Source organism: Rana temporaria, chromosome 1 (assembly GCF_905171775.1).
Source record: "Rana temporaria chromosome 1, aRanTem1.1, whole genome shotgun sequence".
NCBI classification, from domain to species: Eukaryota; Metazoa; Chordata; class Amphibia; order Anura; family Ranidae; genus Rana; species Rana temporaria.
The window spans coordinates 107,616,686-107,643,358 of NC_053489.1; the positions used below are offsets into that span (position 1 = coordinate 107,616,686).

At 45.9% G+C, this 26,673-nt stretch overlaps 2 protein-coding genes across 4 annotated transcripts in view; one reads left to right on the forward strand and one right to left on the reverse strand.

The window, feature by feature from the left end:
* The window catches only part of MSH3 (mutS homolog 3), a 277,857-nt gene that overhangs the window by 97,355 nt on the left and 153,829 nt on the right, over positions 1-26,673 (forward strand). For all 3 annotated transcript variants that reach the window (XM_040341613.1, XM_040341617.1, XM_040341611.1), the window contains exons 10-11: positions 9,497-9,617; positions 26,406-26,490. In XM_040341613.1, the coding sequence (XP_040197547.1) occupies positions 9,497-9,617; positions 26,406-26,490 (206 nt within the window). The remainder of the gene's footprint in view (positions 1-9,496; positions 9,618-26,405; positions 26,491-26,673) is intronic.
* LOC120930438 (60S ribosomal protein L37-like) lies at positions 19,487-19,869 on the reverse strand. The gene has a single exon (XM_040341624.1). It carries the CDS (start codon positions 19,836-19,838, stop codon positions 19,545-19,547), a length of 294 nt encoding a protein of 97 aa, XP_040197558.1. The 5' UTR covers positions 19,839-19,869; the 3' UTR covers positions 19,487-19,544.

The following is a 26,673-nucleotide window of genomic DNA, read 5'->3' on the forward strand; positions in this document are numbered from 1 at the left end:
CGCATTAACCGTATAATGACTGGTTTGTTATATTGCCTACAAAATAGGGGGACATAATTATGATTTTTTTAAATTTATTTTGTACTAGGAATGGCGGCGATCTGCGATTTTTTTTTTTTTTTTTTTTTTCTGGATTGCGACATTATAGCGGACACATCGGACATTTTTTGACACGTTTTTGGGACCATTCACATTTATACAATGAACAGTGCATTGAATACTGTATAAATGTGACTGGCAGGGAAGGGGTTAACCACTAGGGGGCGGGGAAGGGGTTAAATGTGTAGCCTGATCAGTGTTCTATCTGTGGGGGAGGGGGGGTGACTGGGGGAGGTGACCGATCTGTGTCCCTATGTACAAGAGACACAGATCGGTCTCCTCTCTCCCTGACAGGATGTGGAGCTCTGTGTTTACACACAGTGCTTCATGTCCCCGCTCAGTTACCGGGCAATCGCGGGTGCCCGGCGGCCATCGCGGCCGCCGCGCACGCGCACAGTGTTCCCAGTAACGCAACGGGTGCGCGCGCGGTACTAAGGAGGTTAAAGGAGTTGTAAAGGAATTTTTTTTTTGCCTAAAGTTAATGTCTGCAAGGTAGACAGACAGAATAGTGTAATGATTCTGTTAAAAAAAACGAGTAAATCCTTATTAAATTCCTTCATCTATATCACCTCCGGCGTTCTAGTTTCTGTTCTCTCATTCACTTCCTGGTTTGAAGCGCTCGTTCATTTAAGAACTATATTTCCCAGTATGCATTGCGGCACGCCCAGTAATTCATACCTACTTGAAGTCTCTAACACGTAGAGAGTGTCCTGCCGCACAGATTTAGTTCCCAGGAGGGGGCGAGCACGTCACCACCGCAGTAAAGCCTCCCGTCACAGTGGTGAGTAACAATCAGACAAGCAGGAAGTGAACAGAACAGAGAAGAAATAGAGCAACTTCTGAGCAAAAACGAACAATGAGGAAGTGAAAAGAGGAATGTCTGCCGGTAAAGGATGCTTATTATGAAAAAAATACAATTTCCTTTACAACCCCTTTTAAAAGCTCAGTCACTTACCTTTGCTTATGAGTGTTAACCCCTTAGTACCCTGTCAGCACATTGTGCAAATTTTCGGCTAAGTGATTTTCTTCAAGAGCATGCACATGCTCAGTGATGAGTGTGCATATGTCATCTCCTCCTTCCCTGCAGCTAATGTCTGTCAACATGCATACCATCCAGTAATAGCAAGGGCGGGGTTCCTGATAGTTACAGCAGTTGACCATACCTGCGTAAGGCTCCATGTACACGGGACGTGACAGATAGTAACCCACGTTTGAAACATCTGTTTTGCCCCAAAAAAAAAAATGGGCAAAAACAAAAAACGCCTATAAACGAAACACGCTGCTAAACGCGGGTTACCGCGTTTAGTTGCGTTTGGCATCTGGAGCGTGGAAATCTTCTGCGTCTGAACCCATTTTTTTGCTTTCAAGGAAACGCTGTTAAACGCAACTGCCTAAAAACGGCAGTAAACGAGACAGTGTACATGGTCACGTAGGATAGCATTGAATGAGTTCATGAACAGTTGAAAAAAGCGTCCAACTGCCCCTGAACGTATGTTTAACAGCGTCCCGTGTACATGGAGCCTTATGTGTATTTAAATGGCCACCTGTTGGCTCTGTCAGAAGCCTTTGTGACAAATTGACAACACAAAAGCATAATCGGTAGACGATGATAGCATGTTGTCACCCTGTAAAAGGAGGTGCTTGTACAAGGACCTTAATGGCAGGACCACCAGGTATCATTTAATGCTCCAAATTTAAAAATATTTAAAGTGACCTTTGATAAAGCTTATATGAGATTTTAGTGATTGGGTTTACTTAAAATTATAAAAGAATTAGGTGATGCAGACAGATTCTTTGTGATCCGTTTGAGGTATAAGGCCTCATGTACACTGCTGCAGGACAGATGTTCAGAGGTATTTGACAAGCCAAATGATTGTAACAGCTTGTAAACGCCTTTAGCCGCGTTTAGTTTATAGGCGTCTTTAACCCCTTCCCATCCTACTTTTTAGGGAGGGCATTAATAGACGTCCTCCTGTGCTCGAGCAGGCTGTGCGTTCTCTGCAGGCCGCACATGTCGCGCTCTGTGATCAGCCGAGTCTGAAACTCAGCTGATCACAGATCGGAGTAAGGGGTCGATCCTGACCACTTACCACGTGATCACCTGTCAGCCAATCATGTGATGTAAACAGAGCCGGTAATCAGCGATTTTTTTTTTCTCCTCACGCTGATCACTGGCGGCTGTCAGAGGGATATCGGTCCTAAACAAGGAGAGCAGCCGCGGAGTCATCTGTGCCACCTATCAGTGCCCACAGTGCTACCTATCATTGTCAACAATCAGTGCCTCATCACCAGTGCTACCTATCAGTGCCCATCAGTGCTGCCTTATCTGTCAGGCCTATCAGTGCAGCCTCATCACCACATATCAAAGGAGAAGATTTTTTTTATAACAAACTATGAAACCAGTTTTTTTATCATTTTTTGTTTGTTTTAGCAAAAAATAAAAACCCCCATTGGTAATCAAATACCACCAAAAGAAAACTATTTGTGTGAAAAAAAAGAAAAAAATTTAATCTGGGTACAATGTTGTATGACCGCGCAATTGTCATTCAAAGTGTGACAGGACTGAAAGCTGAAAATTTGCCTGGAGTTGCATTTCTAACCATTTGCAATGCAAAAAAAAAAACGGAATGATTTACAGTCATTCCAAGAAATAAGGGAATACTAGTTTTTGTTAGTTTGTGCTGGGTTTCTTCTTCATTCTAGATATTTAATAGAACTCTAAATGGTTTATGAGATTTCCTTTAGGCCGGGTTCACACTGGTACGACAAGACAGTTATACAACTTTCATCCTACTTTGCTCTGTGGCATCAGTCCTACATTGGTCCGACATCCATCCAACTTTCATGAACAGAATACTACTTTGTTCTGACTTTGTGATAGTCTGACTTGTTCTTTGACCAATCAAAACAATCCCAGTGTGAGATAAATTTCTTTTCTCTTTCGTTCACAGCCTTAATCTTGACAAAGTGTATATTAGCCTTCCTTTAGGAGTGACTAGGCAGAAATTGTTAACTTCAAAGCTGAACAGCCCAGCCCAGGGGGCGGTCCTACTGGCTATATCCCCTCAGCCTGCACTATGCAGTTCAGTTTTTTTTTTCCTAGTTAAGGAGAAGACATGGCTCCCTTCGGGCCCATAGGCCTGGAGGTTTTTTATTCCAGATGGAAATTTTAGTATTTTATCTTTATTTTTTTGTTCCTGTGATCTTCGATCAACTGGGCGACAGGCTGGATCCCAGATCCTTGTAGTCACCCCAGTTTCGGCCATTAAGCGTGTGCCGACCATTGTTACGCACTGGGTCGTCCACGACATGTCCGTCACTCTACAGGTGGCCGGTGAGCTATACGCTCCTGGGCTTGCATAGGACCGGTCTACAGTGCCGAGTCGCAGTAGCCTGGCCGACAGTCACCTCCGTCACAATGCAGAAGATGGTCTGTCTGGGATGCTTCCAGCACAATCCTCAGGAAGGGCAAGTATAATCCCCTGCTTCGGCAGGAAGACAGAGCTGATCATTCCTGGAGAGGTCAGTAAAGGGTTCTATCCTTCCCTTCTCCCCTCCCTTCCTTCCCTCCTTCCTAGGCTCTCTGATCTAGCTGTTGGGGAGGGCTTCACCTGTTGGGAACTGTGCATATACGTCCACTAAAGGATTGGTATAAGATTTTGCTTACCTGTGTGTCCTGCTCCATGTTGTCGGCGCCCATTTTTGCTGTGATCCATGCTGTATTGCTTTAGTTGCACTGGCGGCCATGTTCTTGTGGCCGAATTGTATTGGCCTCTATTCACGCTCAGCTGCCATGTTTTTGGTGATTCCTGATGTGTTTACTTTCTACTGCACTGGCGGCCATGTTCTTGTGGCCACGCTGTAATTGGCCTCCATCTTCTGCTTGGCGGCCATCTTTGCTGTGATCCAGGTGTTGTTTTCCCTATTCATGCTCAGCGGCCATGTTTTGTGGCGGCACTATATTCTGCCTCTAGCGGGTGCTCGACAGACTTTGTCCTGGGCTCCTGGCTTTACCTACACCCAGTGGTCATGCGCTTATGTACCGTGGCATTGTTTGGTCTCGATCGGCTGCTCGGCGGCCTGTTTTTTGCTGAGATCCATGCACTTGCTATGGTCGGCGGCCATGTTTTTGTAGCCTCACTGTGTGGGCTTCTAGCTGCTGCTCGGCGGCCATGTTCTTGTGGCCCGCGATAGTTATTGGCCTCTAGTGGCTGCTCGGCAGCCATCTATCAGACAGCACTTAAACGGCGCAAACTGACAGACACACGCTGCTGAAGGGTCAGACTGCATATCTGACAAGAAAGCAGCTCTACTAAGTGGGAACCTCTCGTCTCTGCTGCAGCTAGGAGGGTGGGTTACTGTGCCTTGACTTGAAGTCCCTGTGTCCGTCGTGTGGGTCAGCATGGTGTCAGAAGCAGAAGCTTTTTCCCCTGTAACCCCTGAGCTTGCAATTGATGCCCCTGCACCCGATGTATCGGTGGACGCTATGTCGGCAATCCTAGGTGCCTTTGTTGCCAAGGTGGAAGCAGCGCATGGGAAAACGGGGGCTTGAAAGCGCCCGCTCCTACCGCCATTTTCTGGGGAAAACTCAGATGCGGAGCCGGGTCCAGCTACAGCTCATGACCCTGGCTCTGAGGTATCTGAGGATGCGGACCGAGATCGGCCGGACAGTGAGGATGACTCCGGATCCAGGTCAGCACGCGATAGGGCTCTGGTAAGTGACCTTATCACCGCAGTGCGAGATACTCTAAAAATAGAGGGGTCTGCAGAAGCAACAAAAGCGCCGGTCCCTTTTGGGTTCCGTAAGGCGACCCGCACTGCTAAGGTATTTCCTTGTGTGTCTTATTTAGACAAACTTTTATACAAGGAGTGGGACAAACCACAGAAGTTTTTTTCAGTCCCTAAAAATCTAGTGGTGCGTTACAATTTGGAAGAGCGTTTCTTAAAACAATGGACCTCGCCCCCGATAGTGGACCCTCCTGTGTCCAGACTAAACAAGCTAACCACTATACCGGTAGAGGGGGCTCCCGCCTTCAAGGACCCTGCAGACAAGAAGGCCGAGGCGATCACCCGCAACCTGTACATGATAGTGGGTTCGGCGGTACGCCCAAACCATAGTTGGGGCCCTGGTGTCTTGGACACTCACGGAATGGGCAAAGATGCTGCACAATGGGTTAGAAGCACATCGGGCTTCCCCAGGCGAGGTCGCCCTAGCTGACCAACTGGTACAGGGCGAATCAGCCTTGGACACGATTCCTCTGCTGACCAGGGCTTCAAGCCATGCGGTGGTGTTACGCCGTCTTCTTTGTTTAAAGAATTGATCTGCGGACCAATCTTCCAAGAAGGCCTTGATGGACTTGCCCAGGGTGACAGACTTTTTGGAGCTTCCCTGGATGACATAATTAAAGATGCCACAGGAGGTAAGGGCACGCTGCTCCCACAATCCAAAAAGGGGAAGGAGCCACGCTGTAGGCAAGGGCCCTTCTTCACCGCGCATAAGCGTTTTTTCATCCGCCCAGTGCGGCAGATAAAAAAAACTCAGGCCGATAAAGCGCCTGCTCAGGGACAGAGACGTCCCTGGTTTCGCAAACCCAACAAACCTGCAAACAAAGATACGTGCGCATGAAGGTTTGCTCCCACCCATCTCTCGGGTGGGGGGGTGTCTTGCGAATTTGCGACCTGGTGGACATCTCAGGTCACTGACTGGTGGGTTTGCGAAGTAGTGTCTTCAGGGTACAAGAATACAAGAATAGAAATTCTATCTTGCCCACCAAACACATTTTTTTTTCATCCAACTCCCAGCTACAGCTGACTCGTCGGGAACCCCTACTTGGGGCAGTTCAAGACCTGCTGAAACATTATGATGCTGGTGGTTATTCCTGTCCCAGTACAGGAACGGTTTCAGGGGTTTTACTCAAATCTGTTCATACTACCAAAGAAGGAGGGCATTCGTCCAATCCTGGACCTCAGGACCCTCAATTGCTTTGTGAAGGTACAAAGATTCCGGATGGAATCGGTTTGCACTGTCGTCACTGCACCAAGCATCAGAGATATCTGCGTTTTGCGGTCGGGGAAGACCACTATCAATTTGTGGCTTTCCCCTTTGGCCTGGCACCTCAGCACCAAGGGTGTTCACCAAGGTGCTTGCCCCAATTCTGGCCCTACAAAGACAGCGCGGCATCGCTATCGTGGGCTACCGATCTTCTGAGGGCCACGTCAAGCTCAGAATTAGAGGTGAGCGTGTCTATAACCTGTCAAACCCTCCGACACTTTGGTTGGGTACTGAACACTTAGAAGTCAGTAATGGTACCGACTCAACGCCTAGTATATCTGGGATTGATTCTGGACTCCTCAGAGGCAAAGGTTTTTTCCCTGTGGAAAAGTTGCACACCCTTTGGACTGTTGTGCGGCAGTTGATATCCCAGAAATGGCGGTACCATATGCGCAATCTCACACGCAAGTGTTACAGAAGGAAATTTTGTCCAGATGGGACATGTGCCCATCATCCCTGGATTGTCAAATCCGGGTGAGCCACCTGGTCAGGACCTCCCTAGTTTGGTGGCTGACCTCTCTGGCACTTCTGTCCGGGAAGTCATTCCTCCTTTTCACTGGATAGTCATCGCGACGGATGCCAGCCTTACCGGTTGGGGGGGGGGGTCTGGGAGGTTGTCGACCCAGGGTCACTGGTCTCCGGAGGATTCCCACTTGCCGATCAATGTCCTGGAACTTCGGGCGATCAGGCTGTGCCTCTCCACATGGTCTCAGAGGCTACAAGGGCGTCCATTCAGGATCCAGTTGGACAACGCCACGGCAGTGGCATATGTCAACCATCAAGGAGGAACAAGAAGCTCAGCTGCAGCGTCAGAAGTCGCTCACACCCTAAGGTGGGCAGAAAGGAGCGCACCGGCCCTGACGGCCGTATACATTCTGGGTGTGGAAAACTGGCAGGCGGACTACCTGAGTCGCCCGATGCTGGACCAAGGAGAATGGTCTCTGCACCCGTATGTGTTTCAGCTCCTTTGCCCAAGATGGGGCACGCCAAACGTAGATCTCCTGGGGTCTCGACTGAATCGGAAGGTATTGAGGTTTGTGGCCAGGTCAAGAGACACATGGGCAGACGCGACAGATGCGTTAGTGGCACTGTGGAGTCAGTACCGGCTAACCTATGTCTTCCCTCCTCTAAAGCTCCATCCTAATTGCTCCGGATTGGCCTTGTGTCCTTGGTATGCCGACCTAGTGTGTCTAGTAGCAGATGTCCCTTGGCGTCTACTGCTAGGAAAGGACCTGCTGTCTCAAGGTCCCATACGCCATCGTGTTTTACAGTCACTGGATTAACGGCAGGGCTATTGAGAGCCAGGTGCTAAGACAGGGGCCTATCAGACTCGGTGATCTCTACCATGAGGAGTGCTCGGAAATCGTCCTCCAGGAAGATTTACCATCGCACTTGAAAGACCTACATATCCAATTCGTGAGGAAATGAGGTGACATCCGTGTGCTTATTTGGTTCCCAGAGTCCTGCTGTCCTTACAGCGTGGGGCGGACTAAAAGTTTGCTTGAAGTACAATTAGGGGGCAGATATCTGCCCTGGCTGTCTTTTTTCAACAACCCCTGGTGGCTCACTCTCTAGTGAGAATGTTGGCACAGGGGGTTCGGCATGTGGCCCCTCCGGTCCGTCCTCCACTACCTCCGTGGGGATATGAATAGCAGACGTCCCTTGGCGTCTACCGATACGAGAGGACCTGCTGTCGCAAGGTCCCATAGGTCATCCTGCCTTACAGTCAATGGCTTTAACGGCATGGCCTCTAGGTGCCTCAGAAACCACTGTTTGAGAACATTAGGGAAGATCCCTTGTTGACACTTTCTCAGGAAGTGGCCCTTTTGGTGGCTGTTAGGTCAGTTAAGACGGGTTCTGAGCTGGCAACCTTGTCATGGAAGGCTTCCTATCTGATCTTCCACAAGGATAAGGTGGTGGTGCGTCCACAGCCTTCTTTTCTTCCTAAGGTCATTTCGACCTTCCACCTCAAGGAAGACATTGTACTGCCATCCTTGTGTCCTAATCCGTTGAATCCTAAGGAGACAACGTGGCTTTCCTTGGACGTTGTCCGAGCTCCGAGAGTATACTTGTCTGTTACTGCTCCGTTTCAGGGGAAGGGCCCAGCGGTCTCATCAGCCACCATTTTGATCTGACAGATCGTGAAGTGTTAAGCGCCTCCCCGTCACGATGCATTGGACCAGGGCAATGGTGCCTCTTGGGCTTTCTGACATCAAGCGTCTGTTTCCCAGGTGTGTAAGGCGGCGACCTGGTCGCCTGGTCACACTTTTACTAAACTTTACTAGTTTATGTGATTGCATCTTCGGATGCTTCTTCGGCCGCAAAGTTTTGCAGGTGGCTGTTTAGAGTTACAACTCCTCAGTTGAGGAGCTCTGTTTTTTTTTTTGGGGGGGGGTGAAGTTTAATTTTATGCTGTTCCCACCCTTCATTTTGACACTGCTTTGGGACATCCTACTTTGTCAAGATTAAGGCTATTTTCTCTTTCGTTCATGGACGGACAGTCCATGAACGAAAGAGAAAATAGGATTTTATAATCACCGTAAAATCCTTTTCTCTGAGTTCATGGACGGACACAGCACCCACCCCTCTTTTTTAAGTTTGTACTTTTTTTGACAAACTGAGCTGCTTAGTGCAGGCTAAGGAGATATAGCCAGTATTGCAGCCCCCTGGGCGGGGCTGTTCAGCTTTGAAGTTGTTAACACTTTCTCCCTAGTCACTCCTAAAGGAAGGCTAATACCTACTTTGTCAAGCTTAAGGCTGTGTCTGTCCATGAACTCAGAGAAAAGGATTTTCCTGTGAGTATAAAATCCTATTTTTACTGCTGCTGTAATCACAATGTCGGATGCCACAAGACAGATGGTTAGGACAAGGATCCTACTTTGATCCGACTTCAATGATATTCAATGGGCTGAAGTGGGATCAAAGTCGGACCAAAGTAGTGCAGGAACTTTCTTCAAAGTCGGACCGACTTGTGTCGGACCAGTTAAGACGGCTCCCATAGGGAAACATTGATTTTCATACGTCATGCGACATGAGCGCCCAATGTCGGAGCGTTTTTCATACCAGTGTGAACCCGGCCTTAGACTAAGCCACAGTCTTTGCTTGCTTGGAGTACTGGCATTTACACATGACATTTTTTATGTCATGTGAAAGCCATTTCTCACCTTGTTGTCTGACAGGGACTGGTGAATGAGTTTTACTTTTACCAAAGAGCTAAAAAAACACACAGCCTTGAAATTTTCTGTTTGAGAATTATGGAATGTTATATATCAAGAAATAAACGTTTTAAAACCTTTTGCAATTTTAAAATATTTCTAAATAAATGTTTTTTTTTTTTTTTTAAAGGTGCGAGTTCTGAAAGGTTAGCCCAGATTCTGAAACTGGACAGAGCTGTGATTTGTTCTTTAGCTGCACTAATTACATATCTTAAAGAATTTCATTTGGAAAAGATACTTCATAATCCAAAGTAAGTATAATTTTCACTTTTTGTAAAGGAAATTCTCTTTTGTTTGAAGCGTGGTCTATTATAGCATACTGGTAACAAAGTTTTTCAGCTTTCAGTGTTGCAGTTGATGCTGCCATTATTTTGGCATCCTCCATCAGGTAAGGTGCTTTTGCTAAACAAAGCATTCTTAACCACTTAAGACCCGGACCATTACGCAGGTAAAGGACCTGGCCAGTTTTTGCAATTTGGCACTGCGTCGATTTAACTGACAATTGCGTGGTCGTGCGATGTGGCTCCCAAAACAAAATTGGTGTCCCTTTTTTCCCACAAATAGAGCTTTCTTTTGGTGGTATTTGATTACCTCTGTGGTTTTTATTTTTTGCGCTATAAGGCTCCATTCACACCTAGGCGTTTTTACGCCCGACGCTATTGCAGCCTGAAATACGCTGGAGGGGTGATTTAACATTGTCGGCTATGGAGATGGTTCACATCTCCACACCGAATCGCTGTACGCCTGAAGCTCAAAACAAGTCCCGGACCCTTTTTTTCAGGCGGCTTCGGCGTTCGGCATAGCCAACAATGTTTAATCACCCCTCCGGCGTATTTTAGGCTAAAAAACTACGCGTTTTGTCGTGGCAAATCGCGGGACAAAACGCCACAATTTGTCACGGCAAATCGCGGTACAATACGCTGCGTTCAGGTGTGAATGCAGCCTAAACAAAAATAGAGCGACAATTTTGAAAAAAAAACAATATTTTTTACTTTTTGCTATAATAAATACGCCCAAAAAATATATAATTTTTTTTTTAGGCTGATACGTATTCTTGTACATATAAATCTCAATAAGGGTTTAACGATTGGTTTGCGCAAAATTTATAGCGTTTACAAAATAGGGGATAGTTTTATGGCATTTTTATTAATAATTTTTTTTACTACTAATGCCGGCGATCAGCGTTTTTTTTTTCGTGACTGCGGCATTATGGCGGACAATCAGACAATTTTGACACATTTTTGGGATCATTGTCATTTTCACAGCAAAAATTGCTATAAAAATGCATTGTTTACTGCGAAAATGACAATTGCAGTTTAGGAGTTAACCACTAGGGGACCGGGTCGCGGGTGCGCACGCGACCCACGGCTGGGCACTTAAAGGGGACGTACAGGTACGTGTCTGTGCCCAGCCGTGCCATTCTGCCGACGTAAATGTGCAGGAGGCGGTCCTTAAAGCGGGGGTTCACCCCAAAAAAATATTTTTTAACATGACATTCAGCCGAGTTGTCAGAATGACAATCGGCTGTTTTTTTTTTTTCAGTGCAGCACATACCGTATTTTCACCGCCGCTTCCGGGTGTGTAATCTGTGGGACTGGGCGTTCCTAAGTGATTGACATCCTTCTGACCGGCGCACATAGCACGTCACTAGTTGCCGAAAGAAGCCGAACGTTGGTGCGCAGGCGCCGTATACAGCCGACTCGCAGCCTGGCTTCTTTCGGCAACTAGTGATGCGCTGTATGCGCCGGTTGGAAGGATGTCAATCACTTAGGAACGCCCAGTCCTGCAGATTACATACCTGGAAGCGGCGGTGAAAATACGGTAGGTGCTGCACTGAAAAAAAACCAGCCGATTGTCATTCTGACAACTCGGCTGAATGTCATGTTAAAAATTTTTTTTTTGGATGAAATCCCGCTTTAAGTGGTTAAAGAGGAGCTTTGGTCTTCCGTGAAAAAAAATACGTTCTAAAAAACAGCCACTAGCCTGTCCCACGACCCAGCGGTGTGCTCATCCTAGCTACAGGGAGTGCAGAATTATTAGGCAAATGAGTATTTTGACCACATCATCCTCTTTATGCATGTTGTCTTACTCCAAGCTGTATAGGCTCGAAAGCCTACTACCAATTAAGCATATTAGGTGATGTGCATCTCTGTAATGAGAAGGGGTGTGGTCTAATGACATCAACACCCTATATCAGGTGTGCATAATTATTAGGCAACTTCCTTTCCTTTGGCAAAATGGGTCAAAAGAAGGACTTGACAGGCTCAGAAAAGTCAAAAATAGTGAGATATCTTGCAGAGGGATGCAGCACTCTTAAAATTGCAAAGCTTCTGAAGCGTGATCATCGAACAATCAAGCGTTTCATTCAAAATAGTCAACAGGGTCGCAAGAAGCGTGTGGAAAAACCAAGGCGCAAAATAACTGCCCATGAACTGAGAAAAGTCAAGCGTGCAGCTGCCAAGATGCCACTTGCCACCAGTTTGGCCATATTTCAGAGCTGCAACATCACTGGAGTGCCCAAAAGCACAAGGTGTGCAATACTCAGAGACATGGCCAAGGTAAGAAAGGCTGAAAGACGACCACCACTGAACAAGACACACAAGCTGAAACGTCAAGACTGGGCCAAGAAATATCTCAAGACTGATTTTTCTAAGGTTTTATGGACTGATGAAATGAGAGTGAGTCTTGATGGGCCAGATGGATGGGCCCGTGGCTGGATTGGTAAAGGGCAGAGAGCTCCAGTCCGACTCAGACGCCAGCAAGGTGGAGGTGGAGTACTGGTTTGGGCCGGTATCATCAAAGATGAGCTTGTGGGGCCTTTTCGGGTTGAGGATGGAGTCAAGCTCAACTCCCAGTCCTACTGCCAGTTTCTGGAAGACACCTTCTTCGAGCAGTGGTACAGGAAGAAGTCTGCATCCTTCAAGAAAAACATGATTTTCATGCAGGACAAAGCTCCATCACACGCGTCCAAGTACTCCACAGCGTGGCTGGCAAGAAAGGGTATAAAAGAAGAAAAACTAATGACATGGCCTCCTTGTTCACCTGATCTGAACTGCATTGAGAACCTGTGGTCCATCATCAAATGTGAGATTTACAAGGAGGGAAAACAGTACACCTCTCTGAACAGTGTCTGGAAGGCTGTGGTTGCTGCTGCACGCAATGTTGATGGTGAACAGATCAAAACACTGACAGAATCCATGGATGGCAGGCTTTTGAGTGTCCTTGCAAAGAAAGGTGGCTATATTGGTCACTGATTTTGTTTTTGTTTTGTTTTTGAATGTCAGAAATGTATATTTGTGAATGTTGAGATGTTATATTGGTTTCACTGGTAAAAATAAATAATTGAAATGGGTATATATTTTTTTTTTGTTAAGTTGCCTAATAATTATGCACAGTAATAGTCACCTGCACACACAGATATCCCCCTAAAATAGCTAAAACTAAAAACAAACTAAAAACTACTTCCAAAAATATTCAGCTTTGATATTAATGAGTTTTTTGGGTTCATTGAGAACATGGTTGTTCAATAATAAAATTAATCCTCAAAAATACAACTTGCCTAATAATTCTGCACTCCCTGTAGTTTCACCTGCTGTTTTCTTTCCTCGGCACTGGTATCTTGACTATGGGCACCCAGCTGTGACAGCTTGCGGCTTCACAGCCGGGTGCCCACTGCGCATGTGCGAGCAACGCTGCGCATTATGAATGGTCAAGCAGTCCTCTGGGAAGAAGACTGTAGGGGGAAGGAAGGATAACTTTTGCTTCCGATTGCCTAGGTGGTCGGATCAGAAGTAAGATGGGTGTCTGTCCAAATTGGGGACGAGTACTTAAAGCGTGGGTTCACCCAAAAAAAAATTTTTTAACATTACATTCAGCTGAGTTGTCAGAATGACTATCGGCTGTTTTTTTTTATGTCATTGCCATACATATCGTATTTTCACAGCCGCTTCCGGGTATGTAATCTGCGGGACTGGGCGTTCCTAATTGATTGACATCCTTCCGACCGGCGCATACAGCGCGTCACGAGTTGACGAAAGAAGCCGAACGTCGGTGCGCAGGCGCCGTATAGAGCCGACTCGCAGTCCGGCTTCTTTCGTCAACTCGTGACGCGCTGTATGCGCCGGTCGGAAGGATGTCAATCAATTAGGAACGCCCAGTCCCGCAGATTACATACCCGGAAGCGGCGGTGAAAATACAGTATGTACGGCAATGAAATAAAAATAAAACAGCCGATTGTCATTCTGACAACTCGGCTGAATGTAATGTTACAAAAGTTTTTGGGGGTGAACCCCCGCTTTAAAGCGGAACTTCTCCTTTTTTTTCCAGATAACATAAAAATTATCCCTTGCAGTGCGGCTATGCCGCACTGTAAGGTTTAATGTCTCATTTATTCTAGGGAAGAAGAGAAATTATTTTACTTATCTGATCCTCCACTCACCTGCCAGATGGTGCTCCTCCATGCGCCACTGGTGGACTGGCCCTCAGCATCATCTTGTGCAAGGCTTGATGACATTGGGACCTTAGACCACTGGAGTGTGGAGGAGAGTTCGCTGTGAGGACCAGTCTAGCAGTACAGTGGAACCCTGGTTTAAGAGTAACGTGGTTAACAAGCGTTTTGATTTGCGAGCAACTTTTTTTTAAAATTCTGACTCGGTTTGTGAGTGTTGTCTCGCAAGATGAGCAGAATTCAACCGAATAGGGCCTGCAGTACTGCATTTGGCCTGAGTGGGGGGCACGCTGGAGCCGTACAGTGACGATCACAGCCCATGTGCGCCGATTGTGAAAAAAATTCACTGATCTCATTCTTACTAGCCGCAATTGCGGTTTGTTTACTTACGGGTACCCGGACGTGACGTCATCACATCGCGCCTGGGCCTCCGACGGTCATGGAGATGACTGGTGACCATCTGGTCACCAGTCATCTCTATGCTTCCCATCCGGGGGATGGTGATCATCTCTCCGGGCCCCCGATGGCACGGGAGAGCCTGGAGAAGCACCGGATTGCGGCGGGAGGTGGGGGATGTCCCCTCCCGCCGCCTATAATGGGGCGCAGGATCGCCGCTGGAACAAAATTATATCTGAAGGATGCCTCTAGGTGCAGGCATCATTCAGATATCACCGCACAAAGTACAGGACGTCATATGACGTCCACCCGGGATAAGAGATCCCCTTTGTGGATGTCATATGACGGTGTGCGGTATTGAAGTGGTTAAAACTGTACAGTACTGCCCAGGGGGCGGTGCCTCTGGATTCAGCCTCTCTCCCTGCATGCAGCAGCTCTTTTTTTCTGCCTGGCATAGGAGTAGGACCTTTTTTTCTTTTTTCAGTTTTTTTCTCTCTGCTTTGTTCCTGAGATCTACTATCAACTGCCGACTGGGCGACAGGCTGGGTGTCCTGGATCCTTGTTGTTCACAGCGGCGGCCATTTTCTTGTAGCCCGCGCACTTTTTTCTACAGGGCGTCCGTGCAGTGTGCATTTTCTTGTGGGTTTTGGCCTCTAGCGGTGTTCTCTGGTATCTGGACGGCGCAACAGCCTGACTCACACCGCAAGCAAACAGTGACATGTGCGGTTGTGTACAGGGAGCTCCTCTGTCGGGACAGGGCGGACAGCAGCGGTGCAGTGCCTGCTTGGGTGGTGGGTCCTCTGGGGGGGCCCCTCGGCATCTGGAAAGCAGCTAGGAGGGTGGGCTGTGTGCCATGGCTTACGTCCTTAAGAGGGTCAGGCACGTGTGTCAGCATGGCGTCCGAAGCGAATGCTTCTTCCCCAGACATACCTGTGATAGCAACTGGTGCCACTGCACCTGCTGTTTCTGTCGGCAGTCCTGGAGGCCTTTGTTGCCAGGGTGGCTGTGGTGTGCGGGAAAAGTGGGGGTAAAAAACACCCCCTCCCCTCGCCATCTTCCGGGGATATTTCTGACTTTGATTCGGGCCCAGATACTGCTCCCGGCCCAGGTTCTGATGTATCAAAAAACGCGGACCACGACCATTCTGAGGATTTGTTGGAGCACTTGTCACCACGGTGCGGGATACTCTTAAATTGAGGCTGAGACAGATGCATCTACAGAGATGTCGGTCCCTTTCGGGACCCGCACTGAAAAGGTGTTTCCTTGTGTCCCTTATCTGGACAAACTTCTATACAAGTACAAGGAATGGGAACGTTCGCAGTGATGGTTTGGAAAATGAAACTGATTGGTGCTGTGGGGTTTTAGACACACAGTAATCACACCTCCTTGATTAGTGACCACAGAGGGAAAGCTCCCAGTACTGTGGTCATCAGGAAACAGACAACCAGGAAGTGTGGAGATCAAAGAAGAATTACAGCAACTTAAGAGCAAAAACGAACAATGAGGACATGAAAACAGCACTGCATTAAGGTAAAGGAAGCTATTAAGATAAAAAAAAATTCCTTTACAAACCCTTGAAGTTTGTGTGCGAGTTGGCTTTGGATACGATTCCGCTGCTGTTCAGGGCCTCGGTCTCTGCGGTGGTACTGTGTCACCTGATTTGGCTAAAATGTTGGTCCGTGGACCAGGCTTCTAAGAAGGCCTTGCTTGATTTACCCTTTAAGGGTGAGAGGCTTTTTGGAGCCTCGCTGGATGTCATTATTCGCGGCTCGGTGGTCTTTACTACTCTCCGACTGGTGGGTTTGCGAAGTAGTTTGCTCAGGGTACAAGATCGAGTTTCTCTCTTGCCCTCCAAACAGATTTTTTCCCTCAAACCTTCAGCTTCCTCCGACTCGTCGGGTGGCCCTGTTTGGGGCAGTACAGGATCTGCTGGCACACGGGGTGATCATACCCTTGCCATTGCTGAAAAGGTTTCAGGGGTTTTATTCAAACCTGTTTGTAGTCCAAAAGAAGGAGGGGGTCCGACCGATCCTGGATCTCAAGGCACTGAACTGCTTTGTCGAGGTTCAGGATGGAATCGGTGCGCTCTGTAGTCGCAGCTCTCCATCCGCGGGATTTTCTGGCGTCCTTGGACATTAAGGACGCATACTTGCATGTCCCCATATTTGTCAGACTTCAGAGGTTTTGCAGTTGGGGATGACCACTACCAATTTGTGGCTCTGCCTTTTGGCCTGGCATCGGCACAAAGGGTTTTCACCAAGGTGCTCACCCCGATCCTGGCCTTGCTGAGACAGCGAGGTATCGTTATAGTGGGTTACCTAGACGACCTTCTTCTGAGAGCTACTTCAAGCTCAGAATTCGAGGTGGATGTGGCGATTGCCATCCAGACCCTTCAACACTTTGGTTGGGTTCTGAACCTCCAGAAGTCGGTGTTGGTGCCGACTCAGCGCCTGGAATACCTGGGCTTGGTTCTAGATTCCTTGGAGGCAAGAGTTTTTCTCCCCTTGGACAAATTACAAACTCTTCAGGCGGCGGTGATGCTGATGGCATCCCGCAGATGGTCGTCACTGTGTTTTTGCATGCGAGTCCTGGGCCTCATGGTAGCCTCTTTCGAGGCAGTTCGTATGCTCAATTCCACACTCGTGCCTTACAGAAGGAGATCCTGTCCAAATGGGACAAGTCTCCGTTGTCCCTGGATCGTCAGATCCGGGTAGGCCATCTAGTAAGGACTTCCCTGGTCTGGTGACTGAGATCTCTGGCCCTTCAGTCTGGAAAGTCGTTACTTCCCCTTCAGTGGACGGTGATCACGACGGACATCAGCCTGACCGGTTGGGGGGGGTGTTTGGGGTGTCCAGTTGGCACAGGGTCGCTGGATGCAGGAAGAATCCCGCCTACCGATCAATGTGCTAGAACTTCGGGCGATCAAGCATTGCCTCTCCACGTGGTCTCAGAGACTTCAGGGCGTCCAGTCAGGATCCAGTCGAACAACGCCACTGTGGTGGCGTATGTCAACCATCAAGGGGGGACAAGAAGCGATGAGCAGAATGGAGAGTGCCGGCGCTGTCGGCCGTATACATTCCGGGCGTAGAAAACTGGCAATCTGACAACCTAAGTCGCCAGATGCTGGACCAAGGAGAGTGGTCGCTACACCCGGATGTGTTTCAACTCATTTGTAAAAGATGGGGCACGCCAGACGTGGGCAATTGGAAGGTGTTGAGGTTTGTGGCCATGGCCAAAGACCCCTGGGCAGACGCGTTGGTGGCTCCGTGGGGACAGTATCGGCTGATTTATGCCTTTTCCCCCACTAAAGCATCTCTCTTTACTGCTTTGCAGGGTGCAGACCGAGGGGATCCCGATGAACCTAATTGCTCCAGATTTGCCTCGGCGTCCCTGGTACGCCGACCTAGTGCTTTTGGTGGCGGATGTTCCTTGGCGACTACCGATGCAAGAAGACCTTCTGTCGCAAAGTCCCATACTTCATCCTGCTTTACAGTCGCTGGCTTTAACGGTATGGCTATTGAAAGCCAGGTGTTGAGGGACCGAGGCCTGTCGGATTCGGTTATTTCTACCATGCTGAGGGCGAGGAAGATTTATCATTGTACCTGGAAGGCCTACATCTCTGTGTGAGAAGCTGAAGTGGCGTCCACGTGCATACTCTGTTTCCAGGATCCTGCTGTTTTTACAGTGTGGAGTGGACCAAAAGCTTGCCTTAAGTACCATTAAGGGGCAGATTTTAGCCTTGGCTGTTTTCTATTAACGGCCCTTGGCGGCTCACTCCCTGGTGAGTACATTTGTTCAGGGGGTTCGACATGTGGCCCCTCCCGTGCGACCCCCACTGCCTCCTTGGGACTTGAATCTGGTCCTTTCGGTACTTCAGAAGCCGCCGTTTGAGAACATTAGGGAGATTCCTTTATTGACACTCTCTCAGAAAGTTGCCTTTTTGGTGGCTATTACGTCAGTCAGATGGGTTTCTGAGCTGGTGGCTTTGTCTTGCAAGGCTCCTTATCTGATCCTCCACAAGGATAAGGTGGTGCTACGTCCGAAGCCTTCCTTTCTTCCTAAGGTCGTTTCGGCTTTTCATCTCAATGAGGACATTGTACTTCCGTCCTTGTATCCTCGACCGTCGCATCCAAAAGAGGCTGCGTTGCATTCCTTGGACGTTGTCCGAGCTCTGCGGGTGTACCTGTCGTCTACTGCTCCGTTCCGGAGGTCGAATTCAACCAAAGACTGCATATTTGCCTTACGTTGGCGTGAAAGGGGTTAATCATGTAGATTCTTTAACATACTGTATACCATTGTTTGTTTTATCTGCACTTACTAAACCCAAGAACAAGAATTAAATATATATTTTAGCTTGCCAATACTTTGATGTAGCGGTTGTATTCATTTTATTTTTTTTCCAGACAAAGAATGTTTTCAACAAAAACAGAAAATATCTGTTTTGGCTTTACAGAAATGTTACTTGTTACTTCCTGTAAACTGCACTGAACACAGAAAATGTTATCTTTTTATGTAAACTATTATTCAGCTCACATATAATGGAGGTGAACAAAGGCAGATATACAGTCATGTGAAAAAGTAAGTACACCCCATGGAATGCGCAAATCTTTGACTTTCCTTCAGGAAGAATCCCGCTAACTGACAATTTCCACTGACATTTGCAAATGATCACAGATCTTGCAACAGTCAATCCCTCTTAACCACTAAACCCCCGGAAGATTTACCCCCTTCATGACCAGGCCACTTTCTGCGATACAGCACTGCGTTACTGACACTGTACCCAAATAAAATTTATGTACATTTTTTTTCCCATGAATATATCTTTCTTTTGGTGGTATTTTAATAATTTCTGCGTTGTTTTTTTTTTGCGCTATAAAACAAAAGACCAACAGTTTTGAAAAATATATATTTTTTTTACTTTCTGCTTTAACCACTTAAGGACCGCCTCCTACACATATACGTCGGCAGAATGGCACGGCTGGGTACAGGTACGTCGCATTTAAGAGCCCAGCCGTGGGTTGCGGTGTCCCGCGATCGGTCACAGGAGCTGAAGAATGGGGAGAGGTGTGTGTGTGTGTGTGTAAACACACCTTCCCCGTTCTTCACAGTGGCACTGTCATTGATCGTCTGTTCCCTGATAGGGAAAGACGATCAATGACGTCACACGTCCAGCCCCCCTACAGTTAGAAACACATATGAGGTCACACTTAACCCCTACAGTGCCCCCTAGTGGTTAACTCCTAAACTGCAATTGTCATTTTCACAGTAATCAATGCATTTTTTTTTTTTTTTTTTTACTTTTAGCCACTTTATTTTTTTGTACAAATATTAGTTCTTAAGAGGAGCTGGAAGCTGCAACTGCGGCTCTCTTGGGTTTAGGAGTTGTACCTTCACGGAATCCATTCTTGAACCTGCGGTACACAACCTTCAGATGTCTCATGCGGCCGGTTCCGGTGGTGTTGCGTCTCTTTGCCTTGGCACTCCAGTTGTACTTTCTCCTGCGCTTAGCTGGGTATGCACACTTGCCACAGGTGGACTTCTGTAAATGGAAGGCTTTGGAGCCACATCGACGGCACAGAGTGTGCGTCTTATTGCGGCGCTTTCCGAATGACGATGTTCCCTTCGTCATCTTCCCCGTCGGCCGAGACGATAGAGCAATCAATGCATTTTTATAGCACTTTTTGCTGTGAAAATGACAATGGTCCCAAAAATGTGTCAAAATTGTCCGATGTTTCCCCTATAATCTCGCAGTCACGAAAAAAATCGCTGAATTCCGCCACCATTAGTAGTAAAAAAAAAAATTGCCCAAAGAAATAGTCCCAGGGAAAATGTGTCTGTTAGCAGGATAGACAAGAACCTCCACCTCTTAATATCTATCTGCTTACCAACTCCATTGATCTCTATTGAGATCACATGCGCATATGGCTAAACAGCCGTACAGTTTCCCAGAGCTTGTTTGTGTGTACTCTCCTCCTTTAAATTCTCAGATAGGCTTCCAGCAAGTCTCCCCACAAAAGATTGCCAAAAAAAGAGAAGAAGGATGCCAACATAGAGTAGTACCGTACATAAAATCCGTTTATTAAAAGATAAGTTACACTCACATTTGTGTAGAATAAAAATAGTGTGTGTATAGTTGTAGTCGGCCGGCTCTCTCTATCCGCCCGTCCTTCCGGAAGGCAGCGAGGTGTTTAGTGGTGACGTCAGCACGCCGCTCCTCCCCACGCCGCTTCGTCAAATCGCTGACTTCTTCCAGGGGTCTTTTAACCACTTAAGCCCCGGACCAATATGCTGGCTAAAGACCCAAGGTGTTTTTACAGTTCGGGACTGCTTCGCTTTAACAGACAATTGCGCGGTCGTGCGACGTGGCTCCCAAACAAAATTGGCGTCCATTTTTCCCCACAAATAGAGATTTCTTTTGGTGGTATTTGATCACATCTGCGGTTTTTAGTTTTTGCGCTATAAACAAAAATAGAGCGACAATTTTGAAAAAAATGCAATATTTTTTACTTTTTTCCCTGGGACTATTTCTTTTGGCACGTTTTTATCTTGGAATTTTATGGCCATCTGAACTTATATGGACTATTGTTTGAATACATATCGGTCACCGATTCACCACTAATTTACAATTATCATTATTGTCCTGCACTGGTGTTGATTAGATTGTGCACCCAATTTATTACTTCATTTGTATATTTTATTTATGCAGTGCAACAAATATTTTATAATTCGATACACTTATTATTTATGTTTTCACAGGTGCAATCAGTTTGTGCACAACATTCATTGAATTTCATTCACCATTGTTGTTCACCATTGATGGTTAATGTTTATGCAGTGCAGCTTATTATTTTTTATTTCTGATTGTATGTTTTATCTGACATTCTTTGCTGCAGCAGCAATTTTTTTTTTTTTTTCTAGCAATAATTTGTATTTGCTATCACCTCACTATTTTTACAAATTATTGAGACCTGTGCAGTAGTTTTTTACAATTAAAAAAAAAAAATTATTAATAAAAATGCCATAAAACTATCGCCTATTTTGTAAACGCTATAAATTTTGCGCAAACCAATAGGTAGAAGAATAAGTATCGGCCTAAACTGAGGAAAAAAAATGTTTTTTTTATATCTTTTTTGGGGATATTTATTATAGCAAAAAGTAAAAAATAATGCATTTTTTTTAAAATTGTCGCTCTATTTTTGTTTATAGCGCAAAAAATCGCCTAACGCCGATATACGTCGGCAGAATGGCACGGCTGGGCACAAGCACGTACAGGTACATCGCCTTTAAGAGCCCAGCCGTGGGTCCGAAGCTCCGCGCCCGCGGGACCCGCGGACCCGATCGCTGCCGGTTGTCCCGCGATCGGTCACAGGAGCTTAAGAACGGAGAGAGGTGTGTGTAAACACACCTTTCCCGTTCTTCACTGTGGCAATGTCAGTGATCGTCTGTTCCCTGATATAGGGGACGACGATCACTGACGTCACATGTCCAGCACCGCCCCCCCTACAGTTAAAAACACACACAAGGTCACACTTAACCCCTTCAGCGCCCCCTAGTGGTTAACTCCTAAACTGCAATTGTAATTTTCACAGTAATCAGTGCCTTTTTATAGCACTTTTCGCTGTGAAAATGACAATGATCCCAAAAATGTGTCAAAATTGTCCGATGTGTGCGCCATAATGTCGCAGTCATGAAAAAAATCACTGATCGCCGCCATTAGTAGTAAAACAATAAAAATATTAATAAAAATGCCATACAACTTTCCCCTATTTTGTAAACGCTATAAATTTTGCGCAAACCAATCGATAAACGCTTATTGCGATTTATTTATTTTTTTACCAAAAATAGGTAGAATACATATCGGCCTAAACTGAGAAAAAATTATGTTTTTTTATATCTTTTTTTGGGGATATTTATTATAGCAAAAAGTAAAAAATATTGCATTTTTTTTTTTTTTTTAATTGTCGCTCTATTTTTGTTTATAACGCAAAAAATAAAAACCGCAGAGGTGATCAAATACTACCAAAAGAAAGCTCTATTTGTGGGGAAAAAAAGGACGTCAATTTTGTTTGGGAGCCACGTCGCACAACCGCACAATTTTCAGTTAAAGCGACGCAGTGCCGAATCGCAAAAACTGGCCAGTTCCTTTACCTGCATAATGGTCCGGGTCTTAAAGCGGAGGTTTACCCAAATAACATCTATACAAGACCAACTTCTTTATACTTCTAACATGTACAGTATGCACTTTTTTTTTATTTTTTTTAGGCTGTACATACCCTATTATCGCTATTTTCAATTCGGCTTCTGGGTACTCACTCCTGCGGGAGTAGGCATTTCTATGCTGTGCCGCAATGTAATCTGGGAGTTCGCCCAGATGATTGATGTCCTTCAGAAAAAGTTCCCCCCGGCGGATAAGGCCCCGCCCCCCGTATTGCGTAGGCGCGTCTTGAGAGTCACAGAGTTTCCGAAAGTAGCCAAACATGTGGAGCCACAAGTTAGCTCTACACGGCGCCTGCGCACCGACTAGGAGCCGTATAGAGCTGACTCCTTCGATTTTTCCCTTTTTTCTTTGTCTGAATTTCTCACTTCCTGTTTCTCCTCAGTAAGCTTTCCCCCCATCATCCGACCTGTTCTGGCTGGGGGTTAGTCAGCGTGCTCGCCCCCTCCCTTGGGACTACATCCCTGCGGGAAGACACTGTGTTCACTGAGACCACTGGAGCATACTAGGACAAACTGGGCCATTACCTCACCAACCTCCAACATTTGTAGTGTACCCTATATGGTGGTGTAAATTTATAGCATCCATCAAGTATCTAATATCCAGTGCCTTAAAAGCCCAAGTGCTTTAGTATTTTATGATTGTAACTAATGGGGTGTGGCAGCTTTTATACCACCCATGTTTTGAATTAATATGTCTATATCTAATCAAATATATCACGTTTATTTGTCAGCATTGTTTGCTCTAACCAACTAACGTTCACCTGTTAAAATATGTTGATGAAATCATCTACTTCTATGAGGTGTACTTACTTTTTCACATGCTTTAGTAGCTTGGCTTTGGTGGCAACCATGGTGGCTCTCTCCGTAGATGCAGTGGAGTGGTTGTAGTCACCTAAGGACAGAAAGTGTGTCACGCGTAGGATTATCGGCAGAAAAATGAAAGAGAAAACCAATGCAGCCACCACATCTAAAATATATAAGGTTTTAAGTTTAAATATGCTTTAAGCAACAGGTGAGAGTAGCCTCTTCAACTGGGTAAAATGTGGACAATTTTACTTAGGGTTGTACTCACTTTTGTTGCCAGCGGTTTGGACATTTAAAGCGGAGGTCCACACAAAAAGTGAACGCAACGCTTCACTTCCTGATTCTCTCACTGAGGATGGCTGCGGGGGCACCCGAGAGACAAGCGATTTCTCAGCTTCGGCTGCCAACCTCGCGGGCACCCTGGATAGGTAAGTGTCCATTTATTAAAAGTCAGCAGCTGCAGTATTTGTAGCTGCTGGCTTTTAATATTCTTTTTTTTTTTTTTTTTTTTGTAGGTGGACCTCTGCTTTATTGGCTATGGGTTATTTTGAGGGGACAGCATATTTTCACTGTTATGCAAGCTGTACACTCGCTCCTTTACATTGTAGCAAAGTGTAATTTCTTTAATGTTGTCACATGAAACAATATAATAAAATATTTACAAAAATGTGAGGGGTGTACTCACTTTTGTGAGCTAGTGTGTGTATAATATATATTAGGGCTAGATTCAGCAAAGAATTACGCCGGCGTATCCATAGATACGCCACGTCAATTCAAAGCTGCGCCGGCGTATCTACTTTCTGTATTCAGAAAGCTAGATACGCCGACATTAGCCTAAGATACGACTGTCGTATCTTAGGGTGCATTCTCACGCTGGCCGCTAGGTGGCGCTCCCGTAGTTTTCGGCGGAGAGTATGCAAATTACCTAGATACGCCGATTCACAAACGTACGTGCGCCCGGCGTTCGTTTTTTACGTCGTTTGCATAAGGCTTTTTCGGCGTAACGTTGTGCCTGCTTCTATGAGGCGCACTCAATGTTAAGCATGGACGTCGTTCCCGCTTCGATTTTTGAATTTTTTACGTCGTTTGCGTGAGTCGTTCGCGAATAGGGCTGGACGTAATTTACGTTCAAGTCGAAACCAATGACTTCCTTGCGACGTCATTTGGAGCGATGCACACTGGGATATGTACACGGACGGCGCATGCGCCGTTCGTACAAAACGTCAATCACGTCAGGTCAACACACATTAACATAAAACACGCCCCCCCTTATACATTTGAATAACGCGCGCCCCATTTACGCTACGCCGCCGCAACTTACGGAGCAAGTGCTTTGTGAATACTGCACTTGCTCCTGTAAGTTGCGGTAGCGTAAATACGATACGCTGCGCCGCCGTTAGATTGCGCTCCCCTACCTGAATCTAGCCTATAATTTATTTCACACACGCGTGCACGCACACACACATTTAATTTTTTTTATTTTATTTATATGTATGTGCGTTTGTTTTGGACACTTATGAGTGCCTAAAACAGCAGCTAATATGAATTTAAGAGTGCGTAGGTATAAAGGTGTGTTTTTTGTATCGCGTGGAATATCTGGATCTTATCCGAGACTCAACTCGAGATAAAAGAGAAAATTGGAACTCTCCGCTCCTGTATTCAGGATCTTCAGTCAGTCACCCATTTACTTATATCATGAGAGTTCTGTGGCTGATGGGATAGCTTTGAACGAGGCTACCATTGGTCCAGTTATACTTCAGAACACTACAATTCATTATCCTGTTATTGTGTTACAAATTGATTCTCCTCACACCAAGGACCAGGTTGTCTCTGGTCTGGTGGTTCAGAATTCAGATTTTGAATCTGGAAAAACTCTTCCTTATGATCTCTTGAAAAATCCTCACAATCCTCACAATGGCCGACAGGCTGGGGAGGTGCCCTAGACACCTTGTTGATTCAGGGGACTTGTATCCTAGAGGAATCATGGGTCCTGATTAACATTCTGGAACTCCAAGCAATTTGGTTGTGTCCTGCTCCAGTGCATCAGGAGATGTTTCTTCATTGTGCAGATTTAGGCTGTCCATGTCTACCTCGCAGCATCTTCTTCCCTTGAAATTAGTCTTTGTCGTTCCCAATATACCCTGTAAACCCTTTTTCGGTGTCTCAGACACATCATTGTCCAAGCTTATTGGGGTTCAATTGTGTTCCACTTTTTCCTGTCAAGGCACACTCTCCTAAGTCTACGAGTGCTTTTGGGTACTTTTTGTAAAGTTTGCTAGGCTGCCACCTTGTCTTCCGTTTGTTTTATAAATGTTACCAGGTCAATTTCCAGGCCTCATCTGATGCCAGTTTTGGACTTGAGGGACTTCATGCAGCTTTTTGAACTGCAGAGGTTCTGAGTTCTGTTATTAAGTGAGCCTGATTACCTAATTGTCTCTGAATTTCAATGAATGAGAAAAAAAAAATATGGATTTCTTGTGCCTACTGTAAAGAAATTTCTTTTGGAGTTTGAGGGACACAATTCCCAGCCCTCTGTGTCTGTGATCTTGCGCCTAGTAATGTCCTTCTACAAATTGGGGCCTGCAACGACCCACATAGAAAAACGCAGACGATGCACTGGAAATCGCAGCAGCCACTGAGAACCACACTGCACTTGCAGTTTCCATGAGCAAGGAGGACCCTTTCCCTGTGTTTTTAGGAAATTTAAATCAATAGGCTGCCGTTCCCACGCAAATTGCAACTCGCTGAGTTAATTGTCTGAATTCTGTGTCCCCAATGATTTCCAGATTTTTTTTTTTTTATAAGTACAAAAGTTAATATATAGTTAATATAGTTAATAATATACTGTATGCCTACTATTGTCATTGTGCATAATTGTATTTTTCTTGTGTATTTTATAGTATCAAATCAAAAATATATAGTAAAACATCTTGTACATTAGACCTTAAAGTCCCATAGACACTTGGGATAAGGAAAAGAGACTTTGTCCTGTGCTTAGTAAGACATGGCTGCAGATATTTTTGTACAGTAATTTGTGGATTTCAGTAAACACCTAATGAAGTCTAAAATTGTGCAGTGGATATTGAATGACCCCCGAAGGCAGTTTAAAGGGATGTGTTTTTTTAATACATATAGCCTTATATATTCTCTCTCCTTTTTTTTCTTTCTTCTAAAGTCAATTTATGCCGATGTCCAGTTCAGTAGAGTGCATGAATATTAATGGGACAACTCTAAGAAATCTGGAAATCTTACAAAATCAAGTAAGTTTCTGATCACATCTTTTAATTTACTTCTTTTTAAGCTGTTGCCTAGCAACCAAAACTGGGTTTTCATTAACTGCATTCTTTCCGGAGCAATTGCAATGAACTGACAGGGATATTTACTTTGTTCTTACTTTTCTAACATAGACCTACACTTGACTACATATTTAGGAAACTTTTTGT

Excerpts from the sequence above, each read along its gene's own strand:
- LOC120930438 (XM_040341624.1), bottom strand. The coding sequence starts at position 19,838 with ATGACGAAGGGAACATCGTCATTCGGAAAGCGCCGCAATAAGACGCAC.